Consider the following 14,280-nt stretch of genomic DNA (forward strand, 5'->3'; position numbering starts at 1 on the left):
AAGAAAAACGGTAAAATCTTTGAAATATATTTGCACTCTAACAACATTGCAAGTGTTCATAAGTAAAGCAAAATTCTATTGTTTTTGTAATATTCGCCGCTTTCTGGGTACGAACATGTAACAACGAACGTGTACGAAGACAGCTTATAACTGATTACAAAATTAACTGTCATTCAGTATTTACTCGTAAAGACAGACACGTGTCAATATTTTTTACCAGAATGTGAAAATTCGCTTAATCACAATGACGCCACTTTTTAGCGACTTCTAAAATGATGACGTTCTCATTTGTAGTGACTATGTTATGTGATAACATCGCTAATTCACAATTATTCTGTAACCGATAGAGTTTACACCCGTGTTAGTGTAATTCACCAACACGAGAGCAAGCCCTAACAATTTAATTTTGTGACTATCAAAGCTGCCGTTTTTCTTTGCGGTGCAAAACACTTATTGCTAAAAAAAATCTACTTGTAAACAAGCGATCACACGTTCTACATTCAAATTCCATGATTATGCATATTTCCGTGACTCTAAATTCAAATATTATACGATCCATAATGAATAATGACGACGATCAATCATCATTTGACAATGTGTGTATTCACGTTTGAAGTCGTTTTTTTTTACAAAACGAAAAAAGAAGACGTATTTATTAATAACCAAATTTTAATTTTTTTAAATTTCTCGTATACTGATCAATTACACTAGTTAATTAGATGTATTGAAACAAGACACCCATAATCCAAACAACTCCTTTACAATCCCTTTACCCTATCCCACCTAATATCCTCATTAAGGGCATGATAAATTTTCATTGCTGATCCGATTGCCAGCAGTGGAGAGAGCCAATTAGTTGGATTTAGTCGTTACTTTCAGGGACAAAATGGAACAACGCCAAAGTTGAATGTTTAAGGTATTTAAGGTCTAGACGGAAAAACTTATTTATTTTGATGCTTAGTTGAAGTGTGAAATGGTCTTATTGTGGAAATCTAGGTGATCTAAATGACCGTTTTAGACGATATTTTTTAGTACCAAAAATAGTCATAACCAATCTCAATCAATCATTTCCTGGCTAAGCACCCATTTGGGGTTGGCTCTTCTGGTTACTTTTACGTCATTATTGGCGGGTTTGCGTCATTTTTTATGTTAAGCCCATAGTCAATGGATCCTGTTAAATGGCTCGAACCTAGGTGAACGGTAGATGTGCTCCGCCTCTTTTACCTTCGGCAAAGACCATTACTTACATACAATCAAAATATCGCTTTACAAAAAAATCTAATTTTATTAATAACAAAATTAATGCGGTACGAAAAACTTATTTTATATATTTTTCTTAATGACAATACTGAATATAGTAATTTTTATATTTGTGCTATTGCAACACTTTTTCGCTCTCTTGCAGTTTTCATCTAGTACCGGCTACATGTGCAAATCATTAAATTCTGAATAAAGTGATTACTTCGAAATGCAAGAATCGTTTTTTACTTCTACACAAATCTATAAAAAAACTATGCATATGCGTATTGTCATTTTTTTCTACTCTGTAATACCACAAAATTTATTTACTGTCACTAAACCTCCTTCGAACGAATCTACCCTTTCAAAAATATCACCTGCAACGCCGTTCCTACTTACAGTGATGTTACGAAAACTATTTGTAGCAAACCTTCCGCAGGAAACCCTTTCGAAATGCAATGCTTTTACAGTCAATCCTCTAAATTTTCTTTTCCTTTCCGTTTCATTTCAATATTTTATCGAAATTAATCTATTATCTTCTCGAGGTTGAAAAGGAAAAATCAACATGTAAAATACATCAAATTGCGGCATCTGCTCGTAAATTAATATCAATGTACATTTACAACCATAGTGATGGACATTGTATCTATTGTCAGAGCCTCTCCCTTTTCATAGGGCGGGGCGGAGGAAAGTCGGGAGGGTTCCATTCAACTGCAGTTGATTAATGCACTTCAATGCACCGCTCTAGCAGACGACCTACTTTCTGCGGCGAAAAATTGTAGTTTATTAAACTGGGCGCAGCGGAGGTTGACTTTCGAGATAATGGAGGTACATATTACGATCTGTTTTTTAAAAAAAAAGGGTTATTTTTCACTCGTTACCCTCAATTCCGTACGGAAAAATGCGGCGTTGAAGTCTCATTTTTTAAGTACATCATAAACAAATGTATTATGTATGTTTAGACATAAAGCAACGTGAGAAAAATACATTACAAGGCTCGTTTACTTTATTATAACATTTTGAAACATGTACGCAGATTGAAATCGTAAGAGTTAGCGATGCGTAAAACTAAAAACTTATCCATGTTGTGAATTGTATTAGGACAGAAATTTAGTGAAAGAAAAATTTAAAAACGGCAAAAACTTCGGATCATACCCATACTAAGTTGACAGCTATATTGCGCTCTGTTATTATGGAGGGCTCAAAAATTTTTATTATTTTTGGCTCCATATTTCTTTTTTTTATACCACAAAGGTAGCAAACAAGCATACAGCCCGTCTGATGGTAAACAGTCACTATTTACCATCAGATGGGCGAACCTACGAACGCTTGCAATACTAGTCGTATCACGTGCGCGTTGTCAACCCTTAAAAAACCATAATATACCCTTTTTGAATAACCTACCATACTATCTTATTGGTGAAAATATTCAATTTCGCTAGTAGAATACTCCCTTCCAAAGATTGCTAACGATTTTATCCTGTACATTTACGAGCTTGCTTAATTATAACCATTGAACTGTATGTTAATTGATTACCAAAAACCATTGGGTCAGGTTAATACGAAATTTGTTAAATTCATCCAAAACACAATAATAAATATGATGTTGTATTAGCCGTTAACTGTCTATTGCTGAACATAGCCTCTCCCATAAGGGGGTTTTGTCAGTAGTTACCACGGTTGACAGGCTGGTTGGCAACCACAGTTTGGATTTTGGTGATGTTTTCAGAGGGGCATTACTGCTCATCCCTCCGCCATAATCTCCTTTATTTAGTCGCCTCTTACGACACCTACGAGAAAGAAAGGGATGGTCTATTCTATGCCGGGACACACACGGGTCATGTAATAACTATGTTACATGATAAAATAACATTATAATTTTAATTAATCCATCTGAAATTACAGTCGTGGACATATTAAATATTTGTAATTAATTTCCAATAATTAATTATTAATCAATTAATAAAGTAAATAAATCTATTATATATTTTCTATTTTCTCTTCTTTATAAATTACAGATAATAACTCTTTCTCTGCTCAGGTTTCCTAGAACATTTACATATCATCATTATGGCTGTTGATGCGTGATATCAATCGTGACAGTAAACTTTATTATAGAATGAATAGGAACTTTATATTACAAATGAGTATAGAAATAAATAGGTCCACAAACTATAATTGTAAACCAATGGCTTTTTAACATCGGCGGTATTTTGGCCGGACTTTGGTTTACAGAGTTGTGAACAGTCAGACAATAATCCCCTTGCATAAGAAAAGAATGTTTTATATTTATATGTAGTATTTATTTTAGTATGTATTTTATACCTCCATTTAGGTCAAGGTGTAATTTTATTTTTAATTTGAATTCTAGAGAAATATTATATTTTCATATACAATAAAAAACTGTTATAAACATCATTTGAGAACAACTGTACTGTGTTCATTCTTAACTATTTTTTAATGTTCTTTTTTTAATAATCTGATTAAAGTTTTTAATGATAAATATATATACATAATGTATGCAGTAGGACAAGCTAGATTTTTTAATAAAAAGATTTTTATTTGAATACCTTACTATTACAAGAAAATATTAGGTATATATTTTAAATAGAAACGCTAAACAAGTCAAGTTCATCATGTTTATATTCCTTCATTACTATTTATTTTTGTGAATTTATTATAAACATTAGAAACTGAATAATATTACAAAATGTATATAAATAAGTATTGTATGTAAATTAAGTAGTTACTAAGTAAATTTTACATAACTGTCTACCATTATCTATTGCTAGAGAAACATTTTATTTGATGGTTATTTTAATACAAATGAGTGATTATTATTCTATCTTCGACACCTCTGACATTCTAAATTTATTTCCATACTCGTACATTACATATTCTCATGACTATAATTCTAGATGGGGTAAACAGAGACAATTTTTAACTGTTTCTGTTGTGGTGTACGTAATATTGGACGTGGTCACAATTCGCCAAGCGTATTAGAATCCAAAAAAGGGGGAAATAAATTTCTTCAAAGTCGGCAACGTGCGTGTTATGCCCCAGGTGTTCATAGGCTACGGTAACCATTTGCCGTTGCCTATTGTTAGTAATGCGGACTACCAGGCCCTTTGCTAGCAATATACCATGTCAGGTGGACCTCCACGTGGTCCTCCCCGGAAATCATCGTGCCAAACCAAACCACTTTCTAGCAGGTGAACTATATGCTTGTTTACTATTCTAAGTATAAAGATAGGAACGCTCGTCTAGTTTTAGGATCATCCGGTAGCCTTAATTTTTAATAATCTTGACGAGAACATGGGCCTCATGAATGTTAACTCTGATAGAGTATCATCAGGGACAATGATTGTAAGTATATTTTGTTAGCCCTGACGATATCTCTGACGACAAAAAATAAATAAAAAAAGCACTTACAAACTCGCAAAAAATTATTAACTTAAAAAGTATTCTGATGTTTTCTTTAAGTATAGCCTGTTTTTCTTCATTTTATAACCTCAGTCAGCGATGCTCACGTCAAAGATGAAGTACCATTTAGATTGCTGTCCACCAGTCCAGTGGGTTCTTCCTTTAAACTTTAATAAAACCAGATTGCAATTTCTCTTCAGCTGTTACGCGGCCGCTTTGAATTTTTAATAGGGTTGTCATTCATATGTAATTATTTGCTAATGTAAATTTTATTTAACTAATCAAACCTCATTTTTATCTTTTAAAGTTATGAAGTATTTTAGTAGTTTTTTATGATAAAAATTTAGATTTTTATACATAAGTTGAAAACAAACGTTTAATACACGTTTACAAAACTTTTCATTACTAAAATAAGTTCCTGATCACTATGACATTTAAACTTGTTAGAACCAATACTTTGTGCTGTACTTAAATAGAAAGGCTATTTCAGTTTAAAATTATTATTCACAGTATATTTGTAATGAAAAAAAAAAAACTTTTTCAATGCATGATTTATAGTTCATAAGAGACGCGAAATAGCACCATAAGAGAAGTAAAATACAATTACTTAGTTAAGTTTATTATATTTTATCTATATAAACCCGCTAATTCTCATCTCCAAACCATAAAGTGTTCAAAGTTAGTAAGTAAAACGCTTATCTAACCCGTATTCGCGAAATCGCACACAGATCGGACTTCTAATAAATTCAATTCGTAAGAAGTACGCAGATACGTACTGGCAACCCTACAAGCAACTTGGTTTAATCAAAGTTACTAACGTGGCGAGGAAATTACAAAGTGCTAATACTGATAGTACTAAAAACTTCAACTGAACGAGTTAAGAAGTTTTATTCGTCCTCACCTTTTATATGGATAGCACTTTAATTATAAATTTTCCGTGCAATTATTAGTTATATCTTTGAGAGTACGATCCTAGTACTGGTGTGTACTGGGGGGAAGGGATTGTTAGTAATACGGAGGTTAGTTCCCATTGCTATTAATATACTCTATCAGGTCGACCTCCACGCGGTTCCCCCTGGAAACTATCGTTGAATTCGTCAGGATGGGCTAACTGACTTGTCTTTTCATCCTCACCTATCACCTCTCACTATTACTCCAGTAGTGTATACCGGTAGCGCAGGCGGGGTTACCATGCCATTTTCACCCATTAAAAAATAATACTGGTACTGAGTAGTGGACTCGATATGGCAGAGATGGGGGTTCAATTCCTGCCCGATTGTAAAATTTTCAATTATATTTTTTGTTCTTTTTAAGTAATAAATATTGTTCACGTCTATTTGCAACGATTACCTTTCATTGTCAGTATGTTTGCTATTTTGATAATAAAAAAAAAATATTTTTGTTGTTTGTTATAAAAGTAGTTTAATCTAGCACCAGGTATAATAAACAAGTTTGTGTATCAACGTAAAACGTACAAAACATATATACATTGTTACTAGTAATGTATTTATATTTTGCACAAACAGGAAGCAACCTCTGTACTGTAGTGCAGTGGTTAACTATTATGTTATTTTTTATTATTTCTTATTACAAGATATTTAGTAAACAGTTTTAGTACTCTATACTTTTGTTTTTGCGAATTTAGTAATATAATTTGCGTGACTATAATTTTAAGGCAACTAAACAGGTGAAAAAATTATTAAAGTTTGTTAAAGTAAATAAATATTTATTTTTATTACCATAGAAATAAATTTGACAAATAAATAATCAATAATCGCACGCATACTGATGGTAGCGGAATTAAATTACATTAATGCCTCTTTCTAACTTTGGGCTTGCTGGAAGAGAACTCTTTTAGAGTTAAGCTCGCCTTTGTACATTTGATTACCTCTTTCATGTTTTTATGTATAATTAGTGTATACAATTAAGTATTAAATAAATAAAATAAATAATATAATTCTAATCAACTAACTAGTGATATGGACTTACGCAATATAACACCTAGTTCTAGTAGTATGAAAGTCTTAGTAATAATATGTAATACTACAAAAATAATACAAAAATCATTTTAATTTACTCCTAAAGAAGAAGGTTTTTTTATGAGATGATAATGGAATGGTAACCTCGCCTGCGCTATCGGTATACGCTGGCGGGGCACCAGTGAGGGATGATAGATGCGGATAAAGTAGGTCCATTAGCCCATGATAGTTTCCAGGAGGAACCGCGTGTAGGTCGACCTGATAAGGTATATTACTAGCAATGGAGTCGCTACTCGCTATTACCAACAATCCCTTTTCCCCAGGACTAAAGTGTTACGCCTCCGTATTTCATTATTTCACTCCAATCAAACCAAGCCACAATCACGCAAGCACAGCTGTTGGGTAGCAAAAAATACATGTAAGATAAAGGTACCCATACAGACATTATACAAATTCTTCCTCTGATGAGTTAATTCTTTATTTTATGCATTGTTATACTGATAAGAAAATAGGCTGTGTCTATATACATACATATGTAACGGGAAATTAATGAACTCACTGTTTTGTCGTTCGAGGCATACGAGACGAGACACTGTGACGTAAATCGCCAAACGCCCCCTGAAGAAGACTTGCGAATAAAGTCGAAACAATTGTCGTAAACGACAAAAACACTTTGAGTTCATTAATTTCTCGTTACATATAAATGTACATTGAGTAAAAAAAATAAAAAGAAAATATTCTATAAAATATCAGATCATATTATGTAACATCTCAAAATTAAAACACGAGCTGTATTGAATTCGAATTAGTTTAGTTACGAAGTTGCTATAGTGAATCGTGTAATTTGTGTACGAAATGAGTTATGTAACATAATTGCAAACATTTCTCGTCTACATTATAATATAGTTGCTTATAAACGGCAGGAACTCGGTTCGATGAATAATTTATTCGATAGAATTATGAAACTTAAAATGTATTTTATGTTAATAAAAAAAGCTGATTAAGTGCGAGTCAGACTCGTGCACTCGTGGGTTCTGTACAAATTATAGTTGAAATTAATAATTTGCAATCTTTTCTGTGATATAACTGTAATTTTACGGTTTTTTAGATTTTTTTTTCACCTGTGATGTACGACTATTGCTTCTTACCAAATCTTTAATATATAGGTCCATTGGAAGCACCTTAAAGGTTTTGATTTCCTTGTAAATGTCAAAATATACACTTATGAACAGCCATATTTTTTGATTGCATTGAATCAAAAGATTGATTTTTTTTCACACTTGATTATTTCAGACTTGAGTATTTGATATTATTTTCAGATTAATACCTCCATCCATTCCTTCATTCCTGAGAAAAAGGTTCTTGGCAGACGGACAGACAAATGGACAACAAAGTGAACGTTTTTCCTTTTCAGGTACGGAACTCTAGAAATATTGAGTAAGATTTATAGACAGTACTCACATCATTAGTCTTGGATATGTGTACACATTATCATGACTTTAATGTAACATTACGCTTCACAAAACATAAAATGTGACTACAATTACTACCGATTGCAAAAAATAAAAAAATAAGTTTCGAATTGGTATAATATGGCGTAACATACAAGAAAAAAGTCGAAGTATACTCATACTTTACATCAGAAATAAATAAAGAATATCTTATTATTTTAAGTATATACTTAATGTTTACATAAGGTATATTTGAATTTAGTTATCAAAAATAATTTTATAGCTACACTGACCGTGTCACTTCTACTTTTTTCTCTTTATTGTTCATTATAATTTTTTCAATTTTTCATATTGACTTCAACCTACTATTCCATTTATTTGAACCTACTTATACTGCAAACTTTAAATAGGTCAACGCATATTAGATGAATCGCTATTTTCTACTCACCCTTCCATTAAATAAGAAATATATATATATATACCTAGTTTAGTATAGTTTTGAAATAATCCAACCTGCACTATTAGTATAGTTTCTCATAGTTTCTAGATAATACTTTCCTTCGCTATATACTGTGGTTATGGTGCTGAATTCGCCGGGAATTAACCATGACACTTTCAAGAAAGACTGAGTGAAGTTTGACCTGACGTATTGGTAGCCATAACATATTGTGTCCCCATTACTAACAATCTCCCCCCGCCCCACAAAACTTATTGTCTATAGTTATATCTTCACGACGATGTTTGTTTGTTTCTTTTGTTAGTAGCGTCTATGACAAAACTTACCCGTAGTCAGGCCTCTGGCAGAACCAGGATCTGGTCAGCTTCGCGGCTTCGAGTAGGACCCCACCGAGATCAATCCTCATGCCAGAGCAAGAGCAACAGCCATCACCCTCGCCGTCTCCCACTAACACCAACCGCGACTCGGACTTAGCCACTTTGAACTCTTTCCGACGACACCGGTGTAACACTATTGGTCCGTTAGCTCACTTCCATGTCGTCACTATCACTAATCACTTTGTCACTACTGTTACAATAATTAAATAACAGCGTGCGGCGTTTAAATTTATAACTTTTGCTGTGAAAATATGTTAGTATAATAATTATCATTTTTTTTACTATGGAAGTGTATTACTATTATTGTCAAATGATTTTATTTTTCTGGCAGTAGAAAATTCCAACGTTTATTTTATTTGTCATTTATTGAATACCTATTATAAGTTTAGTTAAACATTTAATTGTTATTTGATTCGAAATTAAATTTAAAAAACGTAAAATAAAAATAATAATAATGATGATTTTAATCGGCATCCAACACGACACATTATAACTTTAACTCAAAATTTAATTGTTATTCCATTCGAAAAAATTAAAAAAGCAATTTTTATTATTTAAATCAACATTCGATACATTATTAATTTTAGTTAAAATTTAAATTGTTATTATATTATAAATAAAATAATACAATACAAAAAAAAGACAGGATAATAAGAATACATTAGATAAAGTGCTTTATACATTTTTGGGCCGAAGAGCTCCATTATGTCATTCTAAATCTAAAGAATGATATCACGGCTACATTCGGATAGAAATTTTGGCCAGTATCGCACTGGACCGCTGGGTTCTACGGTCCGGATCACGTACTAAAAAGGTTAGACCGTAAACTAGATTTTCCTCGTAGTGTGAGCTAACACTATTACCACGATAAGAAGCTAGAACGATAAAGGACTGCCAGAACAATAAAAGCGGCCTTTCTCTAAGAATAAACGTGAAGATTAATATATATATATATATATATATATATATATATATATCGTGGTGTTTCTAAATTGAGATACAGGCGCACCGTTAGTTGGCTCAATAGTCGTACACATAAGTAAATTTTGCTCCATAAAAAAAAACAGTTACTTCAGTCGTGACAAAATTAATACTGACTTTATTAGCAAGCGTGCTATTTTAAAACGAATACAACGCACGAATTAGTAACGAGATATTTCTTGTATATACCAGTATTAGAAGAAACAAAATATTGTAGAAATTTGATTCTATGAATTTGCTCCGCAACAAGCAGAATTGGACCGCAAAGTAATAATTTAAGATTGTGTTATACCACAAAAAAAAAGTTGTGGTAAAACCAGTTTGTTATTATTTAATTTTGATTTAAAAACTACTGTACTGTACAATCTGTAAGTATATTCTTATGGATAAAAAAACAACCGTATTCAGAACCAAATTTTTTTGAAGTCGGTTGAATAAGTAACCTCAATTATGATAAAACTCAATCAGTTTCAAAAAGAATTTTCAAAATGTTATAAAACTGATCTACATGAATAAATATAACATCCCCCTTGCTGGTAATAACATCATCTAACAAGTCAACGTCCACGCGGTTCCTCCTGGAAACTACCTTGGTAAATTCTTGCGGAAATCCTCATCATGGGCAAACTAATCTGCTGTCGTGCTTTTGCTAGTAATTGCCATGCTTGGCAGACAGGTTGGCAATCGCTTAGACGTTAGGTTTTGGTGACATCTTAGGAGAGACGCTGCTGCCCATGCCTCGATCGTTAAGTTACCTTAGTCGCCTCTTACGACACTTACGGGGAAGGAAGGTGGACCCATTCTATGTCAGTACCAAACGACATAGATTATTTGCTCATTACGTTACACCTATCTATCTCTATCTATCCTATTTAAGAGCTGCGCTCTTGTCGGTGGAGCTCTTGCCACTCACTACGATTTTCAGTGAGTCTCTTCACCTCTTGATACGACACGACACCAACTCCTTCCTTGATCTGCCTGATATAACTATGTCTCGGTCTCCCTCGTTACACCATCAGTCATATTTTCTGTTATTCCTATTTACGGTCGACTGGTAAACAACGCCATATGGTGTTAAGTCCGCCATTATAACTGTGTGTTTAAATAAAACAATAATCATTTCTTAGAGCAATAAATAAGAGAAATTCTAGTATAATAAAAAACTAAATGACTCAGCATGTCCCATCAAGTTTACACTACTGCGATCATTTATATACAGTGATAATCATCGTTCAGTTTGTATGTTGTTGATGACTAGCATAACGTAGTGACCAACTTGCAATAATAACATGTTAATTTTTCCAAGTGGGGCATAGTTTTTTAATGTGCGGAAAGTGTACTCGTATATGTTGGAGTCAAAACACTTAACCAGTCAAAAGTACTATTGACTAGCAAAATCAGTCAAAACTAAATAAAATAATTTTCAGTCAAACCCACTTTTGACTGAACAGGTTGGTCGAAAAGTGGTTTAGAATGAAAATTATTAGTTATTAGTACTTTTGACTGCAAATTTGCGGTTAACAGTCTAACCTAACCTAACCAGCTCTATCTAGAGACTGAGAATCCCATTGCTAGCAATATGCCCAACCAGGTCGACCTCCTCGCGGTTCCGCCTGGAAACTATCATGGTTAATTTCTGATGAATTCATCATGATGGGTTAACTGGCCTGTTTTCATTCTCATCTATCACCCTTCACTGGTGCTCCGCCAGCGTATCCCGTTAGCGCAGGTGGGGTTACCATACCATTTTCACTCATTGAAAAAAAAAACCAGCTCCATCGGGCAAAAGTAATTTTAACTGATTTTGCTAGTCAATAATACTTTTGACTGGTTGAGAGTTTTCACTGCAACATATACATTACTAAGCAGGTACGTAGTCGGGTAAGCCACGTCAGAAGCCTTCATGTGTAACGAAGGCTGCTTTAAAAAATCTGAATACCAGATTGGCGTCACAAAATTAGTAGTAGCAGCAGTTATATATGTCTCAATTAATTATATATGTCTTAAATTAAAAGAGCAACACGCAAGTTTCTTGCTCGTTCTTCTTGTGATGAGACAGCTTTCCGAACGAGCGGTAGATTAAAAAAAAATGTAATGACTTTTCAAAAGTGCTTCAATGTAAGTTTATTTGAATAAATGATTTCTATTCTATTCTATTCTATTCTAATTTTAAAGTTACATTCAAAACACGAGGTTCTCAATTCTAATTCAAGGTTCATAATTCATAACTATGTAATTCGAAACCGATTTTGATAATTCTTTTTGTAATCTATCTAATTTACTTTTGTGTTGTTTCCATATAAAATTTGTAAGCTGCAGTTTTTTTGCGGAACTTTTTTTATAACACTGAGGTGGCAAACAAGCATACGGCCCACCTGATGGTAAGTGATTACCGTAGTCTATGAACGCCTGCAATACCAGGGACATTACGCACGCGTTGCCGACCTTAAAATAATACGAATATTATGTAAAGGAAACATTTGATTATCTGTTTGTAATAGATAAATTCAAAAATTATTTAACCGATTTTAAAATTTATTTACATTTTATAAAAAAAAAACCGTGCAAAACTGGGGCGGATTGCCCATCCAATATTTCTATAAAATATCTCGTCATACATCGGTATATTTTTATCACTATTGAAATCGCTGTATTCCATTCGTAATGTTGATATTTATGCAGTAAACAAATCATTATCGAATTACGGAATCATTAATTTATCTACTGTTAATCAATGGAGATACTGTTAATCATTATCATCACTAGATTATTTATGTTTCTTAATACCATTATTAGTTCTATAAGTCACTATTAATCTAATTATAATTAGTTCGTAATGCTATTTATTACAGTTAATAATGACTTAAGAATGTGTTTTAATTAGAACTGACATTATACAAACGGACCGATTCTGTGGAGCCATGTCTAAAACTTATCTCTTAACCTTTTTGTATATATGGTTGGGGGGAAAGTGATTGTTAGTAATGGAGACTGAGAATCCTATTGCTAGCAATATACCCAACCAGGTCGACGTCCTCGCGGTTCTCCCTGGAAACTATCATGGTTAATTCCTGATGAATTCATCATGATGGGCTAACTGGCCTGTTTTCATTCTCATCTATCACCCTTCACTGGTGCTCCGCCAGTGTATCCCGTTAGCGCGGGCAGGATCACCATAGCATTTTCACCCATCAAAAAAAAAACCTTTTTGTTTACGTAATATTATATGCTTCAAAATGTCTAAATCTCATTTTTGTATTCAGTTCAATTAATCATAATTTATTCCTAATAAGCAGGATCTCAGTTTTTTGTAGTCTATGATCTAGTAAAAAATGTAACTAGAATTGTCTATGATTCTCTCTTTTGCGTTCGACGCTTGATCAAGCAAGCGTGTCTCTGCGATTAAATTTCAGTTATTCAGTAAATTGTAAAGATATAATGCATTTTGATATTATTCCATCAGAATACTTGCCAGAGTGTTTACAAGAATTGTAATCAGAAGGTGAAATAAATATTTTTTCATTCTTCATTTTCATAAAGTTTAATCTTATAATACAATTATAACTTGATTATGTTTGTATATGTATCATATTTAAGAAAAATTTATGTAAAGGGTCTCAATAAGAGCAATAGAAGCAACAAAAATAATTTTTAGAAATGTAATCTGTCTGTATGTTTGTTTCGACATAGCGCAAAAACTACTACACGAAATTGTATGCGGTTTTCGTAGTTGTATTTCTGAAGATCGAACTTAAAAATAGATATATATTATATCTTGATATACCCATATATCTAGAAGCAGTCTATTTTATTAAATTTCCTACTTCCGAAATCCACTTGTACGAAGTAATGGGCAAAAATATAGTTGTGAAATACGAGTATAATAACTTTTTTAATAAATAAATGTTATTGTTAAATGTTTATTCATAGATATTATGATCACAGCAACAAAGTAACTCTGGTTAGAATTATTTTTAAACTGTGGTTCCGTATCGATGAAATCGAATCGGTAATCGGGTCACACGGCAATCGATTAATATAGATTAACCGCTTGGAGACAGTTCACAGGGAATTATTAAAAGACAATGGTTAATAATAATTAATTGCACAGAGTTAGCGTTGTTTACTATGAATGGTTAATTACTGGCAATAAATAATAAGTCAGTAATGGTGAAACGTGACAAAATGTTAAAGTGAATGGAGAAGGAAGCTCTTAACTGACGGACTTTTTAATGTTGCAGTGACAAATAAAATAAATTTGCAGAGAACAGTAATCCTTAAAGAGGTAGTCAAAGTTGCAGTGTTAAAAAAAAATCGAATTTGAACAGGACGAAGTAGTCGATAATCCTATTAATTTTATAAATGTGAAAGTT

General features: G+C 32.7%; 1 protein-coding gene across 6 annotated transcripts in view; it reads right to left on the minus strand.

The window, feature by feature from the left end:
* Positions 1–14,280, minus strand: part of LOC113519437 (IQ motif and SEC7 domain-containing protein 2) — a 259,086-nt gene that overhangs the window by 41,350 nt on the left and 203,456 nt on the right. For 2 of the 6 annotated variants that reach the window (XM_026904545.3, XM_031909576.2), the window contains exon 2: positions 8,876–9,167. The exons of the other annotated variants lie outside the window; for them this stretch is intronic. In XM_026904545.3, coding sequence (XP_026760346.1) covers positions 8,876–8,955 — 80 coding nt within the window. In that variant the 5' untranslated portion in view covers positions 8,956–9,167. The remainder of the gene's footprint in view (positions 1–8,875; positions 9,168–14,280) is intronic. 6 annotated transcript variants of the gene reach the window in all.

This window comes from Galleria mellonella, unplaced genomic scaffold (assembly GCF_026898425.1).
Source record: "Galleria mellonella isolate WM207_F2 unplaced genomic scaffold, CSIRO_AGI_GalMel_v1 utg352, whole genome shotgun sequence".
NCBI classification, from domain to species: Eukaryota; Metazoa; Arthropoda; class Insecta; order Lepidoptera; family Pyralidae; genus Galleria; species Galleria mellonella.